The following is a 21809-nucleotide window of genomic DNA, read 5'->3' on the forward strand; positions in this document are numbered from 1 at the left end:
CGGTGCATATTTAGTTTAAAACACAAATAAACAAAGTTTGATGAGAAAGAAAAATTCGTTTTGTAGTATGTAGCGACTTCCGTACTAATAATCACGATAACTAAAATCCAATTTTATTAACATACTACCGGCGCTACAAATATTTATAAATATCCGAACGATAGCAAAAAAGTCGGTGCATATTTAACGTAAAACACAAAGAGACAAATTCAGTTCGATAAGGAAGTAAAATTCGTTTTGTAGTACCGACTTCCGTACTAATATTACGTTGACCGAAACCAAATTGTTATTAACACATCACCGGCGCTACAAATATTTATAAATATCCGAGCGCTACCAAAAGTATGTACAATATACAAAATGTCTTTTCAGAAGATACTGTATGCTCAGGTTTCTAATAGAATTTAATCCGGGTCATGTATCAAGACCCGATAAAAAAGGTTAATTAGGGTGGCCCGAATTTGTATGAAACCTTTGTCGCTGGCTCGCAACGTTCGCCGCGCTATCGCGTTCGACTATCTTGAATACCTAATTATATTACACCGCGTAAATAACACGGTAAAAAAGCCTACACCAGCCAGAACAATCAGCGATTACGTGGTTGACCGATAAAGGAAAATGGGGTAAATAAGGGTGAAACAATGTGTTCGCGCGTCCAATAAAACCAACCCTAAAAGCGATCAACCACCGCGTATCCAGTTACAACAAATTCCAGTGATTAGCCAGCACCGCAAAAAACATGAGAGTCACTGTAGAGGAAGAAGAAGAAGCTGCGAAAAAAGTGAACGAAGAAAAATAATGGAGGCGCGTGCGTGGGAGGGAAAACGTGACGGTGGAAACGCAAACCCAAACGATGAGACGAGAGTCATTGACCTCCCTTTATGTTAACAAATACTGCCGGCGCTAACAAGCGAGCTGTCGCGAAGAGGCCTGCAAGCAGTCACCTATGTCGCTGGAAATAAATTAGACGCCCCTTTCGACCTAGTTGCGTAATTAAGGCCCCCTTTAGCGGCTTTCGGATGAACGAGGAAGCAGGAAGAGGGACAAGGACGGGCTGGCACGAGTCAGCTGACCGATCAAGTCCCTCTTTCTCCTTTTCTATCACGGTTAGCTCCTCCGCTGCTGTCCGTCTTCTGCTCTGCTATGGTGCTGCACCCTCCTCACCGGCCGACAGCCTGCCATTTAGCTCTTTTTATTCAGTTCCGCGCCTGGAACCGCCCGCCTGAAAAGAAGCGCGACCCGAGCCTTTCGCGACCGTTCAACTTTTAAGGTTATCGCTCTTAGATAACGTGACGTAACCGAATTAAAGATCGACCCCGATCGAACATTAAGCTGCAGCCATGGGACAACCAGACTCCCGTGTACACTCTACAACAAGATTCGATAGCGATCATCCGATTCCTCTGCTGTCGGATTAAGGTCTCTATTACGCTTTGATGACCAGGCTATTTTTGGGAATTCTTTATTGATTGATATTCAGACACATACATTTTTTGGAGCTATATTAATCGCTTCTTTTAAAGCTGCAAAGGTAGTAGTGGGAGCATTTCGTGCAAACATTCAGTTTGATGCTCTGATCATCAGGCAATGTTTAAGAATTTGTTAAAAGAATGCTATTGGGGGTAGCAATTCCACAGTTTTTACAGTCATTGAGTAACATTCAGAGATGATACTCAAATTTTTTGGAGGTGAATTAATCGCTTTGATGAAAACGTTTAATTTGTCGGTCTGATCGTAGCCTTAAATTTACCCTGTCCCATTATAAAGTACAACCTTTTCGTTATTAAGTAAAAATAATAAACGATAGAAAGATCTGAATAAGGTTCGTGTTTTTCATTGGCGCGTCCATTTCCCCGTATGGCAGTAACCTAGGGTTAAATAGCCTCAATCCGCGGCCACCACGGCGCGCCTCAACGATCCAAGAGATCCGCGACATTTATCCCAGTTTATGCACGCCGAAAATTGAATTGGCCTCGTGACAACCGAACCGCGTGTTTTATGGGTTCACCGAAGAGCCGGGTTTCGGGATCGTGTTCGATATCTCGGCACAGTGGGTCGTAGAATTAAAATAAAATTCGACTAGCTCGCTCGCACGTCCGCCCGCTTGCTTGCTCGCTCGTTCGCTCGCAACAACTATCTTCTCCTCGCGCGTCCTCTTCGCGCGCGTCGCGTCATTAGCAGGCCGTTAATACGCAACTTAACGCTTACCCAACTCAACCCAGACCTACCTAACAGACTATTTATAGTATACTCTGCAGTACACTGCCGTACTAATTGGCGTTAGTTTAAGAGTGGCCACGGGACGACGAAACCCTATGGCGAACCGGACCTCGTTTCATTCCAGCGGCTTATTATCACGATCTTCGGACGTAACACAGTAGTCCGCTCGTTAACCACGTGCGAGTTATTTCTGCCATTTCTTGGAATAGGTGGAGTATATTTTCATAGAGAATGATCTATTCACTTGCTCCCGTTGACTTCGGCAAAGCCGGTTATCTAAACGGCGATCGAGCCACGCTCTCTTGTTAATGTCGCGTCCACGGATCCCCGCCACGCGCAATTAACACTTTACCTACCGACAATTACTTAATGGCCCCACAAACGCCGATAATTAACCGTCGAGAAGTTCTTGATACATTCCTGACCGGCAACGTCAATTTTCCTCGTCGATCACTTCTTCAGATCACTTCTCGAGCAACATTCTCCAATAATTGAAAACTGGAATTAAAAAAGGCGGTAAGTGCCATTTTTCAAAAATTGCTTTCACCGCAGAAAAGGATGCAAGTTCCCTGACGATTGGTCACAACTTTTGGGTTGGTCACAAGACGATCTTACAAGTTGTACATGGATTTTCCCCGGAATTTTCATTTCGTAATTACAGCCTTTTTTAATTTCACTCTCTAATTTGTTTTGGAATGGTTGAGATCCTCTTCGATGTCGCATTCATTAAATCGTCTATTAATACTTGCCGGAAATGTATGGTTCTAATTGTAAGTTAAACATTTCAGCTATTATATTAACACCATTAATGTTAGTCGTAAACTCAACAATCATCCTGAGTAACATGATCTAGTGAATTCTATTGAGTTTATTGTTTGAAAGATGATTTCAGAGCGTCTTTATGATGTAGCACAGTTACTCAACAGCCTATTATTAGATTCCCTGTAGATAAAGTGTTAACAGCTCTTTAGCAGCCAAAGTGTTAATTATTAATCTTACAAGACAGACTTCTGGTTAATTATCAATCATAAATAGTGTAAATATTTGAATAGTTATGCTACTTTCCTTATTTGGCTTTCCACAAGAAACGAGGACACAGGATCTATGGTATAACCATGAAGGATAAAATGATTCTATGTGGAACCATAAATCATAAATGTGCCATAAATTTGGTTTACATGAAGCTTTCTTTTCGAATGGAACCGAATTTTTAGACGTAAGGTAGGTCATGAACAGACATGTTAAGCGGTACCTATTAAATAGCACGCGAATCTTAATTAGTGTGAAATTCGTCATCTCTACTACGTTTATGGTGTACGTCATAGTTTATGACGGAGTTTAAAATGCTTGATTCGTACGGTATTTTATAAGATATCATAGCAATTATTAACACTAGGATTATGGGACCCGTCAAAATGACGAATTAATTTTTAATTCACGATTTCGAGATTGTAAAGATGCATGCATAAAGAATTATTCAGTAGATTTCTTTTTTTCGGTGTATATCATACAAAAGGTAGCTAAAAATTCGGATAGATACATTCCTGTTATTTTTATAAACTAATGTGAAATTGTCACTCTTAGTGCTCCGCAAAGCGCGTGTAAAGTTTTATATGTTCCCTAAACGAGCAATAACATCGTTATTATCACGAATACGTCTACACGAACTTGAGAGTACATTTTTGTTCTCAAAAGATTGATTTTTTGGAGCTGCTACATTAGAGCATCGAAAAGGCTGTACACAACGTCAGGGGGAGGAGCGAACGATAAAAATGGCCTTAAAACTCGCGTGGAGATCGGATCGCGGAGGAGGATTACGCTAAAAGCGCTCTCCGAGTAACACTTCCGGTTACAGTGCGCGGATATCTAGAAGAGTCAACACGTCGGCGAAAATTTCCGCGATTCCTCGGACCGCTCGTTAACGTCGCTACATCCTAAAAGACACACCGACAAATTTTCACCGTTCCTCCGTTCTCGTCCGTCGCGTTCACTCCATCTCTCTCTGTATACCCGCTCGCCCATTAAAACGGCCGGTTGCAATTACGTTTAAAAATAGCGAGAGAGTCGAGGAGAGTCTGTTGCGCTCGATTGCATCAGACGCGAGGACGAGACCACGACCACGACATCGACCAAGACGACGACGATGGCACTGACGACAACGAAGTCGGAAAAACGTCACAGGCTTCTGTTTGTCCGCGATTATGTTTTTCCTCCCGTCGAGGCTCGCAAAGTTCTTGACCGTGGCTCGTCGTTCTCGATTCAAGACGCTTCGAGTTTATTATTTTTCATCCTTTGAGCGACGAGCGGATCTGGCAGCGAAGCCGACGCGACGGCTTAAAAGCGTTTCTCGAATTTCTCGACTGACGTTTATCAATTTTAGAAGAGACGGAATTTTAAAGATTCGGAAACGCGGTCCTATAAGTATATTTCCGCTTCTGTGTCACCAGTGTACAAAGATGAAATTGTGGAAGATAGTTTGACCGAGTTCTTAAATCACAAATACCAAAATACATGCCAATTTCTACAATTAATATGGCGTAGGAAGTACAATCTGAAGTTCGAAGATGAAATATTCGAAAAAGTGTAGATAGGATTTAATCAAATTACAAATTTTCAAATGCGTGCAAATATTCAGTCAATTCGGAAGTCGCTAACGGCACAGTTCGACCACGAAAGTAGAACAGTGTGGATTAGATTTACCGTGTCCTTAAATGACAAATCCCAAGATACGCACAAATGTTTACAGTCAACTGACAGAGTATACATACTATGTAGCTATTAGAATGAGAAAGGCGATGTTCGGCTTTCGAGTGTCATAGGTTCACACGCGGAGAACGTTCGCACGTGTTCAACAAAGGGGTTGTCTTGTCTACAATGTTATTTCCGACACAAATGTCAGAACACTGGTGACGGGCCGCCTTAAATCACGGCAAAAAGAATTTGATACGCGTCCAAGGAGATCATAAACGACGCTAACAAGAAGTCGCGGAGACAATACGGGGGCTGTCCGAGAATACGTCGGGAAGTAATTTGAATCGGCCGCTCCGCTGTCGCGTGTTGCCGTTTTTCGTTGTGGGGCCTCTGTATTGTCGTTAACAGACGCGGGAAGCGACGAAAGTTAGGTGCAAACTGATGCATGCTTGTAAGCTCTAACCGTTGTACCACAATGTTTTGACAATACCTGGAACCGTACCAAACTGCCAAGCAGTCATCTGAATGACTTGGAATTTCGAGATGCCGCGCCGCCCTTTAATGACCACGTGTCTTCGGAAGAACCAGGTTATTGCACAATTACTGCACGCGGAAAAAAGAGTAAATAGATGCTCTATAACAATGTTGGCAAACCGGAACTCTATAAAATTAGAACGAGATCGTGCAGCAATTTTCGCGTCGGTCGTAATTAGCAACAACAATAAAACGCGTAAAATTTCCGATGACAGTCGAGGAAGGAAGTAATCGAGCTTTCGGCCACTCAATTCCCCGGTGAATCGAAACCCTCCAACGCGGACCGCAGTAATTCCGATCCAAAAAGGTCCAATGGTTTCCAGCACGCTCGAAATCGCGTCAGACTGAAGAGTCATCGGTGTCGGAAACCAACCCTCTTGAAAACACTACAAACTATTCCCGCGTAACCGCGAGGGTATCAAGGAACATAACGATCTGTGAAATCGAAGCCGCGCGCTATACATTATCTCTTCCTCGAAACCCAACATTAGCACAAAATATTTCATTAACGTTCCACGGACGTTCTCCGATCGTCCGTTTCATAAAAACAACACATAACCTCGTTTGGGACTTCTATTATGTATATTCTTAATAAAGCAGAAATCAGAACATAAATTAGATCGAGCAAATCTCCTTTAAATGTACATTGACAATGAACATTAATGGCACCATTTGGCACCCAGTCTTTTCGAATGCTTACAATATGAAATGTTTCTATTTTTCAGATTGATAAATTCTCTATAATTGATTGAATCAATAATTTTCAGTCCTGTTCATTTATAAAAGATGAAGGATTTATTATTATTCAGAGCATAAAGTAGTTAGTTCGAGAAAAGCATCATGGATCCAAAGAATAATTAAAAATGGACATTAAATGGCACCGTCTGGTTGTAATTGTGATGCAGGAGGATATTTCCGGAGGATTGTTTTTAAATGAGAAACAACTCCAACCTTGTGTCTTTACTTTTTGAACAGAAACATATTATTTTATTATAATTAATTTATTATACATTATTTTGAAATAACACATGGTAGAATAGCGTTTTATCAAAGACATTTATTATAATTTATTGCTTAGAATTTAGACTTCACACTTGATTGGCTAAATGATTTTTAAATTATTCATGAAAACTTTCGCTAATAGGACGGTGCAGTGTGCGTGTATAATGTTTAATCGCTCTCGTGACTCCGTCAACATTCAAAGATCGCACCGAGGAAATACATGGCAGCGTTCTGCGAGAATAGCGTCGCAAAGGGGACTCGAATATGGCAGAAACGCGGCGTAGAATGCGCCGGATTAAAGTACCGGCAGTGGCGTAATCTCCGCGGGACGGTAAACAAAGTGCAAACGCAAAAGCGCAGGACAGAGAGAAGAAAAAACATGGCGCACAACACAACACACACACACCTCTCGGATATCCTCGTAGGTTCGTAGCACGTGCTCGCGTTAAACTGTGATGCGTGTATGCGTGTGGAGGCGCACACTGCCGCCCTATATGCGATAAAATCGCGAACGGCGAGATTATGGCTCGGCCCGGCGATAAGTCTGGATACAAGGCGCTAAGAACTGCCAGCTGAAAAATTCTAATTGCCTGCGAGCGTGATTGCACCAGATTGGCGGCTTAAATGCCGCGTCGAAGACCGCAGAACGTCCTGGAAAAAGAAAACAATTCGCGTTTCCCGTCAGCCCGTGGGGACCGTCAAGGAATTTTCGGGCTCTCATGAATATGCGAGACGTGTCTAACGTTCTGTGAAATAATTAGAGGATCCGGCGTTTGGAAAATACACCGAACGCCGGCGACGAACGAAATTATCCTTAATCCTTTGCCTGTCACCAGCACGATACCTCCCGAGACTAATCTCGGCTGAATGGAAACTCAAGGTCCCCGTGCCCGCGCAATTTTCCAGCTCGAAATAATTAGGGGATCTGGTTCTTGAGAATGAAGCAAATGGAAAGAGAGAGAGAGAGAGAGAGAGAGAGAGAGAGAGAGAGAGAGAGAGAGAGAGAGAGAGAGAGAGAGAGAGAGAGAGAGAGAGAGAGAGAGAGAGTCGACGAGATACGCCGGGAGAGAATCTTATGCAAAATCTGCTGCACTGCTAACGTTGGACACTAGCGGTTTATTAATCACTTCGACTGATTATACACGTGGGAAGAGTGAAGACAAATGAATTGTTCCTTTATGAAATTTTTACCGACATATTCGTGACGGAGCATATTTGTTCGTTTAATTCACGATTGAATAGAATCTCGATTATACGAACCGACGACACATGAATTTTCCATCCCAAGCAGTAAATCTAAAATGATCTGTATACCTACTACACGATTTATTGAACAAGTCAGTGAAGATTTAATCCAGCTAGCTCATCAGTGTAGATAATTGTTCTGTTATCCGAATAGGCATGTTCCACTGATCCTGTACGGATAATCGAGGTTCTACTGTATCGTGAATTAAGCAGATAGATATTATTCAAACTGTGTCGTGTTTAGTCTCATTTTAATCAGAAAAATGACTCGTGAACGTTCGCAAAAGTAAAGTTTGGTTTTATACAGTCTAAGGAAACTTTCTGTGTCCAGTAAAATGAGAATTATGCTGATTGTTTATAAAGAATAAGATAAGTGTACGAGTTTGTTAAAATGTATAACAAACGGGTTTTCTCTGCAATTTCTCAATCAGTTTTTGATCAATTTCCTGAATTGCAAATTACACAGAACAGAGGCGGACGATGCAGCGCGCGACGCTGCGCCGTTGCCGGCAATGCGAATGATTAATACGTAATCAATCTTTGTAGAGCGAACCGCATTTTGAAATCGCATTACGTGTAATGTGTACATTGATACGTACTACGAATATCTGATTAGATTGGCAAACACCACGCGTAATTAGAAATGTCTGCAGTTACAATCGGGGCTTCCCGCTCTCTCGCCGTCGACGCCCGAATCAAACATAAATGAACGGAGCCGGTGATTGGATTTCGGGTGGAACGTGAGTCGATCTCTTGCGCCTGAGACCGGAGGATACGACGACTCGACAAAGACGTGGTCCTTTGAGAACGGAATGGCTGCAAGGCCAAGTCCCCGAAAGAGAAACCTCTCTTACCTCAGGTTTAACCGTGCATTCAGAGATTGACCTTTCACCCACGAATTCATACCTGATTCAACTCCGGTACATATTGAAGTTGTGTTACTGTTCAAACGGCTCTTAACTCGTTCCTTATTGCCTCCGATAATATAACAACATCTGCTGACCCGCGTTTTATTGCGCAGACAGTTTTTATCCATCTCTAACTGATTTTTAATCCGCGTTTACGGCTGTTGCCGATGCAACCGGCAGTAACATTAATTAGACTTTACAAAATGCAATGGAAATGCTAATCGAGTTCTATTAAGATGGATCTACTGTTTCAGTATAGAGACAAGCTTGTTCTTTTGATAGAATATTGCCAACTCCGAAGTCACCGATCAAAAAGCGATATTTGAAACTCTAAACCTCTTTTGCTATGCAAATATTTGCGAACAGGCAAAATAGGTAGTCTCAATGCAGTATTGCTTGAACTGCTCCCTTAAATCTTTCGTACCTCGGAAAGTTGCAGGCTCAATTTAACTAAAATGTTGAAAGCGAAGTTTCACCAAAGAAATCGATCTAAACTTCTACAGATTCATTTTGTGAGTTAATTGACGCTCAACACCCTTCAAAGAATTCGAACGTCAAAGCAATTACCGCTTCCCACTTAATGGAGCGCGCATTTTAATTTATCACTCGACTAATAATATCTTTCAGCGATTTCCATTCATGAAAACATAGTATCAGCGCTGACAAAGATGAATCGTTTCGAAATCATAACAATTATTCGTTTCTATGCGGGAGAGTCACACGTTAAAAGTGTTCCATACCCACGCGAGCCTAATGCGTAGATACACACAAGAACCAACCTCGAGAATTACTCCTGTTAATAGCTCTGACACCTGTGTCCACTTGAGAATAGACTCCCACGAGTTTTAATCTCGAAAGTGTAACAGCTATTGTCCTGTGTACCCACATATGAATACTCTTCCAAATTGCTCTGAAGCTCTATAATAACCTCAGGAGCTGAGTCAACACTTCCGTCAAGCTGTTCCCAGAAATTCATCCATGTAAACACACAATCAAGCTTGGTAATCTATCATACAGAGTAACTAACAAAAATTTTTAACTGTAAAAAATACATTTTTCTCAGCTCTATCTTCAAACTCTCTCTTCTCAAAAATGTTTCTGCCTTGAGCCAAAATTAGATTTGATTTTCGTTTACTCGTTTTTCAAAATGATTGGATCCAATATAATCAAGTAATAATTTTATCCTTGTATGTGCGCTATATTCATAAAATTGGGACATGTATGACAGAATTAAATTAGATGATTGAATTTGACATTTAATTTTCGACAAACTCTATGTAAAATATTGATAGTCAATTAATTGATGAATTTCACATCAATGGCAATGAAAATTCCGATAACATAGTTGCAGCCATTGACGAAACCACGGTTTGCAGAACGAAACTATACGTTTTCCCACCGCACCGCTAAAAATGAATGAGCAGCCCAGTGTTAATTACAGCAACTAGAGAGTACTCGCGAAAGCGAAACTATCATGTGGGCGTGCAGTATAACGGAACGATCGAGATGCTGCGGCAGGTACATATTGCGTAACGCGCCGGTGACTTCTCTACCGGAACCAGCGATTCCGCATTAGGTTCCCGCACGCAGGATTATGCAGCTCGTAATGCGACACTGTGCTAGGGCTGGCAAAACTTTACACTGGCTTGTGTGATCGGCGAAGCAGACGCCTTGCAAGCCCTAAATCAAACGGTCGTTGCGCATACCGTCCGCTCCGAGTCGTTGCATCGAGACTGGACGTGTCGCGACGCGAGCTTTTCCTCTCTCCATCTTAACGAGGACGTGGCTCGAAGAAAAACGAACAACAGGTCATTCCACGATGGTTTTTCGACCTCCGCTTCGGTATGTTTTAACCGGAAAATTCCGCGAGATTCGGTGGGAAAAGAGTCGACATGCTGCTGAATACCTGCATATCTGATACATACTGATCTCTCCATTCAATGTTCAATTATTTATACATAATGTTTCACTTAGACGCTAGTTCCGTAATTAATGAAATCATCGAGGATCGTGTAGCATGCAATTTACCGCATTTTGTTTATATTGGTACCGAGGGAAAGATCAAGTGGAATGAACGTAGCGTGAAGATTGATTCGATGGAACGAATGTTTGTATGAAAGTGATGAAAGGAGACGCTTCGAAGTATACAAGTAGCTTACCGGAACGGATTTCTTTGTATCGATGACAGTTCAGAAACTTCCTCGAGTTTCGAATGAAGAATTTCGCGGAAAGTTGTGAAAGAATCCCGGGAATGGACAAAGCGGTGTTTAGTAAACACGGGACGTAAATAGGAGAGTCTAAAATAGGAAAATTGTATAGGCGCAAACGAGGATCAACGACCATGATGAAGAGACAAGTTAGAAAAAGACGTAGCGTGTATTGGTATTCTGTATCTAACTCCGCGATAACAGCATCTACAAATCTCTGCCTCATTAACACCAGCGCTCAAATATTTGAACAGCGTACAGTCTCGAAAGAAATGCCTGGCTTCCTCTCTTTGTGGGTTTCGAGAATGCACATTCTTTGCTCCACTTCCACAACTCGTTATGACCAGTAAACGGATTAGAGCTTCAGCATAATTTAAATTATGTGTTCCACAATTAAAAAATTCTGCAATATTGCAGTTTCTGAATACAAGAGATTCCTTATATTAGTCACCTTAACCGGGACAAGTATTTTTTGGGGAAAGGTACTAAGAGCCTAATCGAGAGGAGCCCTAGTCCTCTTCGTCTAATTGAGCCGAAGGACACTGGTCCCACGAGTCCCAAATATCCTCAATCCACTGTACAGAGAGTATAAAACTGTTGTGAAACAATTTGGCTCGTAACTGTACTACGATTTTCCTGTATAGTGCAGAGTATCATATATGTGAGAACGTCTTCAGAAATTCTACTTAACCGGAGCAAGGCGGCGAATAAACGAGCTCTGGTTGGGATCGCCTCCACGACTACGATCATTTCGATATACTGTTTTAAAAGTTTTTACGCGCGCTTGATACAAGATGGACGGATAGGATATCGCGCAGCGCCGGTTTCCCACGGTTCGCCGCGGAACACACTGCATCTTTGTACCTATGAACCTCTGCGGAACGGTACCGCAACACACGAGATGGTTTACGACGCGGCGCGGCGCACCGTGGCACACCGTCGCGTCGCGTCACGTCGTGCAACGGCCGGACGACTGCTCCGGTTTTTCTACTTCAGACACGCTTTCTCGCTGAGCGTCGCCGATGAAAGGAACGCTAACCAGCGGAAATAGAGCGCGAACGGTCATCGATCGATTATTGTTCACCGATAATTCGGCACGGCCGCGGTCCGGTCAATTCTGACTTCAGACAAGATCCAGCCTCGTTTTTCCGTTCGCCATCAAGTTCCATGCGGAAAAGTTCACTAAGACAGCACCGACGGTCACGAATTATTGATACACTTCAGCCTTTGCGTTTCGAATTTTTGCTCAATTCGGATTTCGTTCTTTATGTGGTTTATTCAAAGTGAGCATCGAGACACTGTTCCTTAATCAATACTAATTTTAAACCATTGTCTTAATTTGAAGCATAGAAGCCATATAGACATTTATTTTTCTTATTAATCATTGTAACAAACTCGAAATAATAGAACAGTATATTTAAATTCTTCATTAAACAACTTTTTCATCGCGTTATACGAAGGTACTACTTACTCAATTATAAGTAAATACGAGACACAAGATTCCGATAGTACCAAGTTGTCGTTACTGTACAGTTTGCAAATTTCTCGCTGCCAAACATTCACTGCCATTACGAGCGTCTAGAACAGGGGTTCCCAATGGGGTCCACATGGACCCCTTGGGAGTCGATGGAAGTTTAGAAAGGGTCTATATTATTCCAGTGGTCTATTGGGGTTCGATGATAAATATTTCTGTTTTAAAATTTTCTTTAATTTGTAAGGAATGTAGTTATTTCTTTTATTCCACCGTCGAATTGTATTTGAATAAAATAAAGACTAAAAATGAAAATAGTACAATTATTAGTATTATGATTATATTGTATGCTGTATATATTATAGACACAAATGTAAGGGGGTCGATGAAGAGAATCATTCTTTTCAAAGGGGTCGATGTAGGAAAAAAGTTGGTAACCCCTGGTCTAGAAGGTCTAAGCCCGTTAGTGAAATTTTTGTCGCGTATAAATAAACGCACGAGTGGCTAGATGAATTGCACTGCTATGGAACCGTCGCGGAAGTTTCGTGTTGTGGGATCCTTACGTGGACGAGATCCGCGCGTAAATTCAATTGCGAGCGACGATCGCTCCCAGTGACCCTAATGAGACGAGCACGGTGGACACGTGGCACGCGAAAAACGGAAACAGCCGGATCTTCTTGTCGAGTCCTCTCGACGGCCGCGTGGAATCGACTCGCAGGGACGACTGACAATGCGAAAACAAAAGAGCAGCGAACGAGAAAGAGGGGAAAAAAGAGAGGGAGAGAGACCGAAGCGAGACCAAGTTACAAGGCTTACGTAACGACGGCAAATAACGCTAATGAGCCTACTCCGCCTTTGTTCGTCTTTATTCTTTTTCCAGGAGATGCTTCCCCCGCTACCGACACCGCAGAGTTACGAAAACTATTCCGGCGACACGTAATCCGGATAAAGACAGCACACCGTTCCCGAAATATTATCTCTCCTGGCCAAGAGCGAGCGCGAGCGCATTGTGCTCCAAATTATGGAGTAGAGGTAAGAAACGCTGAAATAGATTCTCTCGCACCGTTACACTTTTTTCGCTGCCTTTCCCCGCGAATGACTTTGCAGTGCGTATTCAGGACGCCTCGTACAATTTCTTTATATCCGCGAATCGCGTTTTAGAGCACTGTGCTTCAGGGAAAAAATTGGAAAATAGACTGTTGCTTCGAGGTGACAGAAAGTCCCTTGCCTCGTCTGATCACGTTAGAAATGAGCCGTTGCTCTCTTGAGACGCTTTCTATAAACACTAGTTCCCTTTTTACTCAATTTTCGTTATGGATGCTTCAACCTCAGAAATGCTAGACCGAGAATTTTCTCGAGATTATCGACCACCAAGTATCAAAAATATATTCTACACTTGTGTAGAACATTTCACAAAGTTATCTATTGTTGAGGATTGGCAATGATGGATTACTATAAATTGAAGAAGAATACGTTTCTGAAGAAAATATTTTCTTCAAAAGGAGAAGAATATTTAAAAATCGATTATGACGTACACATGCACATCATATTGTATATTATTCATGTACATTATACATTTGCATACGCCCAATGAAACAGAACGTACCTAGTCAATTTCTACGTGATCTAGTACTTGATCTTACATTGAATCTTAAATACGCTTTTCTGCACGACTAATCGTTCTGACTTGTACTATTTTGTTCACCCGCTATAAATATGCATATCCTCAAGAATATTGTTAACTCTCGAGGCTTAGTATTTGTATGATTAATTCTCCAGGAATGGACAACCTGAACAGTTTGTTACTTTTTGAATGATCGACGTTGTAAGATGATTATAAATCTGCCTGTACGTGATATAGACGTCTTGACAATTTGCATAGCTGGTAAGCAATATTAAATGAAAGCGTATCGTATCTTATAATTCCGATCACCTGTAATTGATTTTTACACATTCGTCAGAGTCAGTACGGTGCACTGACATCTTTTCTATTGTATGCAATAATTAGACTGCGGATTTTATGCATTTATGACAAAAATGGGTGGATGTAGTTTCAAACAATAAAGAGATTACAATACTCCTACATATGTATATGTCGTAGCGCGAACATTCTGACGCGACCCGTGCGCTTCGGAGTTTTCACGTTTCATTGTCGCGTGTCGGGCTGTCGAGCGATCTGACTGATTGACTCTGCGGAGACGCTGTGATCTCGATCGTTCGAGCGCTAAACAAAATCTGCCGGCCGGTCTCGGGCCAGATGGGATCGAAACGGATCCCAAATTCTCGGAAATACTTTCCTTCTTTTCCCCTTGCAGTCTCCCGAGGTCAACGTCTAACGCAGAACTTTCGCGATATCGTATCAGCCGCGTAAACGATTTCGCACACGACACCGGGTTGCGTCGCGTCGGTGCGTTCGCCGCATCGAGCACAATAGAATCGATCCATTCTTGGGAGCGCGTCACGCGTTCTCGTCCTGATTAGATATCGCGAAAATGTACATACGTAACGCGGCCGGTGCGGCGCAATTCACGAAAATTCCGCGGAAGCGATTGTCGGTTTCCGAGAACGAGACTCTCCGCGGACTTTTGCAGCGTGCGGCGATTATTTTAATTCGGTTCAACGCAAAAATGGCTTTGTTCCACGATCCTCCGGTTTAATCGCTCCGTTTCTCCTTAGCCGGCCACGGTTTCCCTTTCGAGGGAAATCGAGCGGGTCGCGGGAACCGGCGAAGGTTTCACTGGTAAAACGGAAAGCAAAGCTCCGCGAGAAAGCAAAAGAGTCCGATAACGAAATAAAAGCAACACAGACCCCGAAGATACAGAACGCGCTGCGTTTGAAAAGTTAATTAAACGACAGGTAATTTAACATGCATTTTTTTGTTGGATATTTCGGCCGGACATTCTTTCCTGTAATTGAATAATCCAGGGTGGGAAACAGGGAGAAAGAAAGAAAGAGAGAGAGAGAGAGAGAGGGAGAGAGAGGAGAGGGATCCTTTAATTAGAGCCGATCGGGAAACGCATGGATCGGTGAAACATTGCATCATTAATTCCACCTGGCGGTTAGTCGACCGTGAATGGAAATCACTTCTACACGATCATTGGATAATTTATTAATATCTAGACCAGACCGGTCGCAGAATTAAAGATTGAATGCTTCTACGCGAACCGGCTCGCTAAATGCACTACTGTGTTAGACTGACTACTGGTTCGACCTCTTGAACTTTGACAATGAGACAGCGATCCATCTATAATTTTCACTCATCGACCACTCAATCTTATCTTTCCCCCTCTCTCTTTCTCTCTTTCTCTCTTTCTCTCTCTCTCTCTCTCTTTCTTGGCACACGAGAACTATCTCCGTCCGACTATATGTATGCTAGCGTAATGGAGTACCATTTCCTCGACGCGTGGCGTATCCGATATTATTCCGTTCGACCAAGTGTCGACTCGATCGTTCCGAACGAGAAATGCAATTTTCGTGGCTTAGATTATCTCGACGCGGAGCACAATGTAGCGGCATTTTTCCGACCGCTAATGAGGAATAATCGAAACGCTGCGCTGGCACGCGAGCCTGTCAAGTTACTCTCAAAACGCCGCACGGCGCGCGAGAGAGCTGCAGGTCACCCTATCAATTATTCCCATTAATCTTATCACAGTCAATACGAGCACGCTTTATGCAGGCCCATTTTTTCTGCAACGCCGGTTTCAAAGACGCACGTGACGTCTTGTGGCCATTTCGCCGCGGCCCGACTATCGTTCCGCGTTCCAGCCTCTCGTCAAGCGAATTTTTTTCTTTTTCTCTCCTCTCCTCCACCCTCCCCTTCTCTTTCTCTTTCGGTCCGGCACGAGTCTCTTAACGAAGATAAAAGGACTGCTAACTCGAACGCTCGAACACGCGAGCGGCCGAGTGAGCTCGACGAAAGGAACGCCCCGAATTTGCACCTTCTCATCACTGCCTCGTCGGCCACGCACGTTCTCTTTTCGCAAGAACCGAACGAAACAAGGTATTACTCACCTTGAATACATTCTTGTAATTTTACCACAAACTACATTGCCTGTCTACCCGACCCGCTCTTTTTGCCTTTTATAACGGAACGATAATTTCACGGTGGAGTACACGCGAAAGATGGGCCACTTCAAAAATTAAACGCTGTATAATTATCGCACAAAGTATCTCTCAGTCCTCCGGAGACTACCAAATAAAGGCTTTAATGTATTTCGGTAAATAATAATTAACACGTTTGTTGCTATGTCGGTTGTTCATCGCAGACACAATTCTTAAACAATTCTCGTTGCGCTGGAGTGAACCGAATTTCATTATGGTTTGAAGAATTTAGAAGGTCTACCGGAGTGCTAAACATTAATGTTATTACCCACCTTAGCCTGGACAATTAATTTTACTGGAACATTTGGATCTTGCGATATCAGATGGTCCACCGAATTATTCAATCAACAAATTCAACTCTGTATATTTTTTCATTTCATATATCTTGTTCTTTCATAAGGAAAAAGGTTACTGTCGTACAGTAAAAAGAATGCAATTATATATAGCTTAGTCTCTGGGAATGTATAATTAAACTAGTTTGGTATTCGTGTGATCTTTCAAGTCCACAGTGCGGCAGTCGCCGCATTAATAGACAAATAAAGTATAGCACTGTCTCTCGAAGAACATTTAGAGCAAAGTGAAATTTCTCGACTCATTAGCAGAAATGACAGGTCTGTTTACACTCGCAGAAACTGGTCCCCAGTTCAAAGACCGATCAAGAGAGGATCGATAAGTTGTACACCGGCTTCGTTTGATACGAAAGGAGCTCTGGTTTGAATGTAAATAATAAATCGAGTGTATAGGTTCAAGTGGCATCGCACGCGACACTCTCCCTCGAAAATGTCTCTCTCTCTCTCTCTCTCTCTCTCTCTCTTTCTGCCGACGTTTGCATTACTTTTTAATAATATAAACACCGTGGACACGTGCTCGATTAGATCGTGAATTCCCATGTGCCTGGGATCGTTTTAATGTGGACGGGCGAGCGAACGCGCGCGCGCGGGATGCTGGTGGTAATAATACGATCCTCGATTCAGGTTTCGAACAATTTCAAAGTGAACCAACGCGAAAGCGCGACGACGTTTGAATAATAAATAGCGTTCATAAATCTGGACGCAACCTCGGTGTCGCTCGTCAAGCAGCGCGGGAGCCGCGCTCGCTCGCGGAAGGTATGATTAAGAGCGGCGCCATTGTTTAAAGGTCAGATTGATCACATACCTGGACTGGTCTGCCAAGATAGACCACCGATGAACATTTTCCTAGAAAAAGAAAGATGAATCCATCAGCATTCGGCATCGGGTCGCGTCAGCGTCAGAAGATGATGAAGGAAGTGCGGGGGGAGACTGCCGGCAGAGGGTAACTTCCGGTATCGTAACCCCCTGCGCAGTCTCCGTTTGTTGACGGCAGGTGTCACCACACATCAACCAACAACTGAACAACTCCTGGGCTCATATCAAGCCTTTTTCTCTTTTGCCTTTTTCGCCCGACATTTTCCTTACTCCTCGTCAACGGAAACCTCGTAGCCAAACACGCCGATAACGATTCTCGATCGCCGCGAAAAATAAACGAAACCATATTCACGCGCGGAACACAATAAAAACGTTAACCTCCCCTCGAACCACGGGAGTGGGTGCCTTCTTTGGTAGGGAGAAATACAAAAAGAAATCGCGCGTCGTCGAAGGATACGAGAGCGCAAACAATCCTATCGCGAGATCCACCCGGGGCCCGAGATTCCGTGGGGTTTAATAAAACCGCTCGACGCAACGGTATAAAACGTCACTTGTTCCTAGCCCGAACTATGAATCAACCCTAGGTTCAACGTTAGCTCCGGTCCTTGCCCGGTTTACTGTGTACCGGATAGCAGTTATTAGACAGTTTACGAGAAGTACCATCGTCATTGGTATCATAAAAGCTTTTACGCGCGCGGCTTGACTTTCGCGTGCTCGTGACAGCGGAGAGACAGGCCGCGGCCGTAATGCAAATGCATTTTGGATACTGGCGCCTTCACATGTGCTGCGTTTGACTTCGAGCGAGAGCTCTTTAAGGATGCATGGCAAGATTAATGTTTCCTCGTTAGTCCCGCGGGTAGCGAGCGGCGCAAACCTCTGCCGAACAAGACAAATTCCGCGCTAGTGCCTCGCCAGATGTTTATAAACGATTAGGAGGCAAATAGCGCTTCCCCCCCCCCCTTCTACCCTCGTACCACTCGAAAAACCACGTGAAAGCTATTAGCGAGTTCGAGTACGCCTGTGATAAATGTCAACTTTGTAGTAAACCCATCCGGTACTGGTAAATAGACGTTTGAATCGAAGCTAACTGACGGCGCGATCTGTAATCTACCGAGGAGAAAAACTAGATTGCTCCGCGAGACTTCTATCGTTAGCTACTCCTACCGGTTTGTCCATTAATCGACTGGGTTGGAATTAAAAAAAATTCTCCTGACCTTTCTCACAGACATCAATCTATTTTTCATAATTCATCACCCTTTCTGAAACCCGTGACCGATATCGCTTGCTATTACGATAGAGCAAGGAGTCGATAGAGCGGGGTCGAGCGGTATAGCCGCGAAGATAACGCTCCCGCGTTGTGGACGTAATCACATGGTGGCGCATTTGAACATCGATTTTCTGCGGCACGATATAACCTATTCCCCTCGCCCACGCATTCCTGTTTCTCTGTCCTCCCAGCCGCCCCCCGCGCACCTCCTCTCACTCCTCTTCCCTCTTTAGGTCTTCGTGATACGAAGAACTGGAGTAGGCTACCGCGCTATACCCCCCGTTGATAGGTTCACAGGAGAATTAATAGGACAAACCATTGACCATACGTCGGCGTCGCGATCGATCGAACCGGGAAATACATCGAACGACGACCAAGCTACCAACTTTACCGCTCTACAACTTTCCACGGAATCGCTAAACACTTGTCACCCGGTGAAACAGTTCGAATGTACCCGGGGCAACCGTTTCTCGACGTGAGGCGGTTGCACTGATAACGACGAACCGTCTCGGAACTTCTGTTGAACGGATGTAACGCGAATGGCTGTGCCGTCCTTCACCGCGCCACGTGGTTGAATACGAGATGGACTCGATCACCGTAGGATCTCTTCGTCGGTCGTAGTTTCGCGCGGTGCGTATCCTTCGTCACGCTCCATTTTCAACGCATCCCCCAAAACCCACACCCCCGGTGCGCCATGACTCCCAGCACGTTGGCGGCAAACTCGAAAGGTGTTAAGTCATTTCTCCCCTTCCGTATCCTGCGACCGACACCCCTCCGACTCCTAGACACCCCCGGCTCCTTTCCATTCATCCGACCATCCCCCTTCGGCTCCCTGCTTGCGTTTCATCGAGTCTGAGGGGATGGTGAACGACTGATGAAAGAAGGCGCCACCGGTTCGAGGAGAGCGCCGTGGCACGCATATTCACGCGCTCCGGCAAACATAAACACTATGCGTTTCGCGGACACGACGACGACCACGAGGACGAAGGCGACGTCGCCTGAACGATTTACGAGCGCCAATAACAAAACGATCACGCGTACCACCAAACTACCCGGAGGTCAACGTTTTATATCACCGATGGCGGATGATGTATCGGAACCGTATAAGAAGCAGCAACAGAACATACACTCGGCACGGGAGCAGGGCAACAGAAAACACAAGGCGACGAGAACAACACGAAGCCGGATCGACGATTGATCGCGGCATCATCAACACACTTTCAAACGCCGTTATACTCCTCCGTTTTCTATTACTCTTTCTCATTCTTTTCCCCGATCCCGTTTCTCTTGGTATCACGCACGCGAAGAGATCTTGGTTGTTGTTGGTGGTGGTGGTTGTAGAGGATGGTCTGTATTATTTTGTTTTTTTTGGGGGGGGAGGGATCAGGAGATGTATCCTGGTGATGGTCTCGTACCCTGGATCGTTCGGCACCTCGGCTGGCGAGCCGCTTGCTACGATTTCCTGGTTCTGGGGCTCCATAGCGACGCGCGGCGCACGGCTTGTTGTCGTAGCAACGCTCTCGCGTGTCCGGGGGTTGCAAGTGGTAACGATAACACCAGTGCCAGTGGTAATGGACAGCCGGTCTTCTCGCCGATAGCCGCCACTCGTTTCTTTCACGCTGTTGGCTCTCTTTTCTCCTTCTCTTTCTCCTTAGATCCACACTCGTTGCCGATCCGAGCGAACGATCGCGCGGATTCGACTGCTGGACACGACGAACAACCACGAGACTCTCTCGATCCTCGTCGATCCCGTGCGCGGATGTTAGCAGACACGCGGTCTCACGCGATCTCTGCCACCCGGACTTCCGCTCGCGCGGTTCTACTTCGTTTTTCCGATCGCGTTCCCCGCGATCCGATATCTCCTCTATCTATCTATATCTCTCTAGTTCCTGTTCACCTGTCGTCCAGGTCCGCCGGTCTGTATGTGAATGTGTGTGTGTATGTGTGTGTGTGAGTGCGTCAGGTACCTCGAGGGTATCACTGGTTGTCGCGCGACACTTGTCGAGCTTTCAAACTTGTCGACGACAGTGGACGGTGTGGTGCGTACGGCTACGTACGACGGTTATCGCGATGATCGCACTTGCGGGTGGCTAGACGAATTATCCTCGTGCTGGTCCCGTGTCTATCCGGACCAACAGACCAGGTGAACGACGACGACGACGACGACGGCGACGACGGCGACGACGACGACGACGACGACGACGACGACGACGACGACGTACGGCGTACGACGTACGACGAGCTGTTACAGATCACAAAGACAGGGCTGTCGTTTCTTCTCGACCTCTCCGCTGTTTCCTTGTTGTTTTCCCGTGTGTCTCTTCTTGGTGTTTCCGGTTCCTTCTTCGTCTTCTTCTTCTTTCACTTTTCGTGTTCTCGCATGTGTTTTTTTCCCTCTTCCGCTTTCTCTCGCTTGATCGCTCGTTCGCTCGCTCTCTCTCTCTCTCTCTCTCTCTCTCTCTTTCTCCTCTTTCTCTCCACACTCTCCCCTACTACTGACTACTAAAAACTAAGGAGAAGGTGAGAGGTTACGTGGCTGCGCGGTACGGCGACTACTGATGACGGGCGGCGGCCGGTACTCGGACGTGCGACGCGCTCTGCGAGAGGTTCGACGCGACACTGCGCTCTCGGGGCGCGGGGCGAGGGGAAGGGGTGCCGCGGGGGAGAAGGGAGTAGCGAACGAAGGGGAAGAGCGGTGTTGGCGGCGGCGGCGGCGGCGATGGTAGCTGTGGCAGCGGGGAACACGCTATCCACCTCTCCGTTCCGCCTCCGACAGCTCTTGGACCTCTTCGTTTCTCCTCGTAACGTTCGGTCTCGCGCGGTCTCTCTCGTTACCGCCGGCCCCGTCTCACTCGCCGCATCCGCGAGCTTGGGGGTGGGGGAGAATCACGCGCTTGCGCCGTCCCTACCCATCGGGCCGGCCAAACCGAGGAGGGGAAGATCGCGATCGCGTACCCGCCTCCGGCCGCAGCCTGCTCGCCTGTTCACCCGCTCGCC

General features: G+C 45.0%; 1 protein-coding gene across 6 annotated transcripts in view; it reads right to left on the minus strand.

Annotated features, from left to right (window-relative positions):
* Positions 1-20427, minus strand: part of Rbp6 (RNA-binding protein 6) — a 1047152-nt gene extending 1026725 nt beyond the window's left edge. For all 6 annotated transcript variants that reach the window (XM_076447554.1, XM_076447553.1, XM_076447552.1 and 3 more), the window contains exons 1-2: positions 20228-20427; positions 17535-17575 (exon numbers count right to left, since the gene is read on the minus strand). In XM_076447554.1, coding sequence (XP_076303669.1) covers positions 17535-17575; positions 20228-20292 — 106 coding nt within the window. In that variant the 5' untranslated portion in view covers positions 20293-20427. The remainder of the gene's footprint in view (positions 1-17534; positions 17576-20227) is intronic.
* Positions 20428-21809: the final 1382 nt, after the last annotated feature.

This window comes from Lasioglossum baleicum, chromosome 3, assembly GCF_051020765.1.
Source record: "Lasioglossum baleicum chromosome 3, iyLasBale1, whole genome shotgun sequence".
Taxonomy (NCBI): domain Eukaryota; kingdom Metazoa; phylum Arthropoda; class Insecta; order Hymenoptera; family Halictidae; genus Lasioglossum; species Lasioglossum baleicum.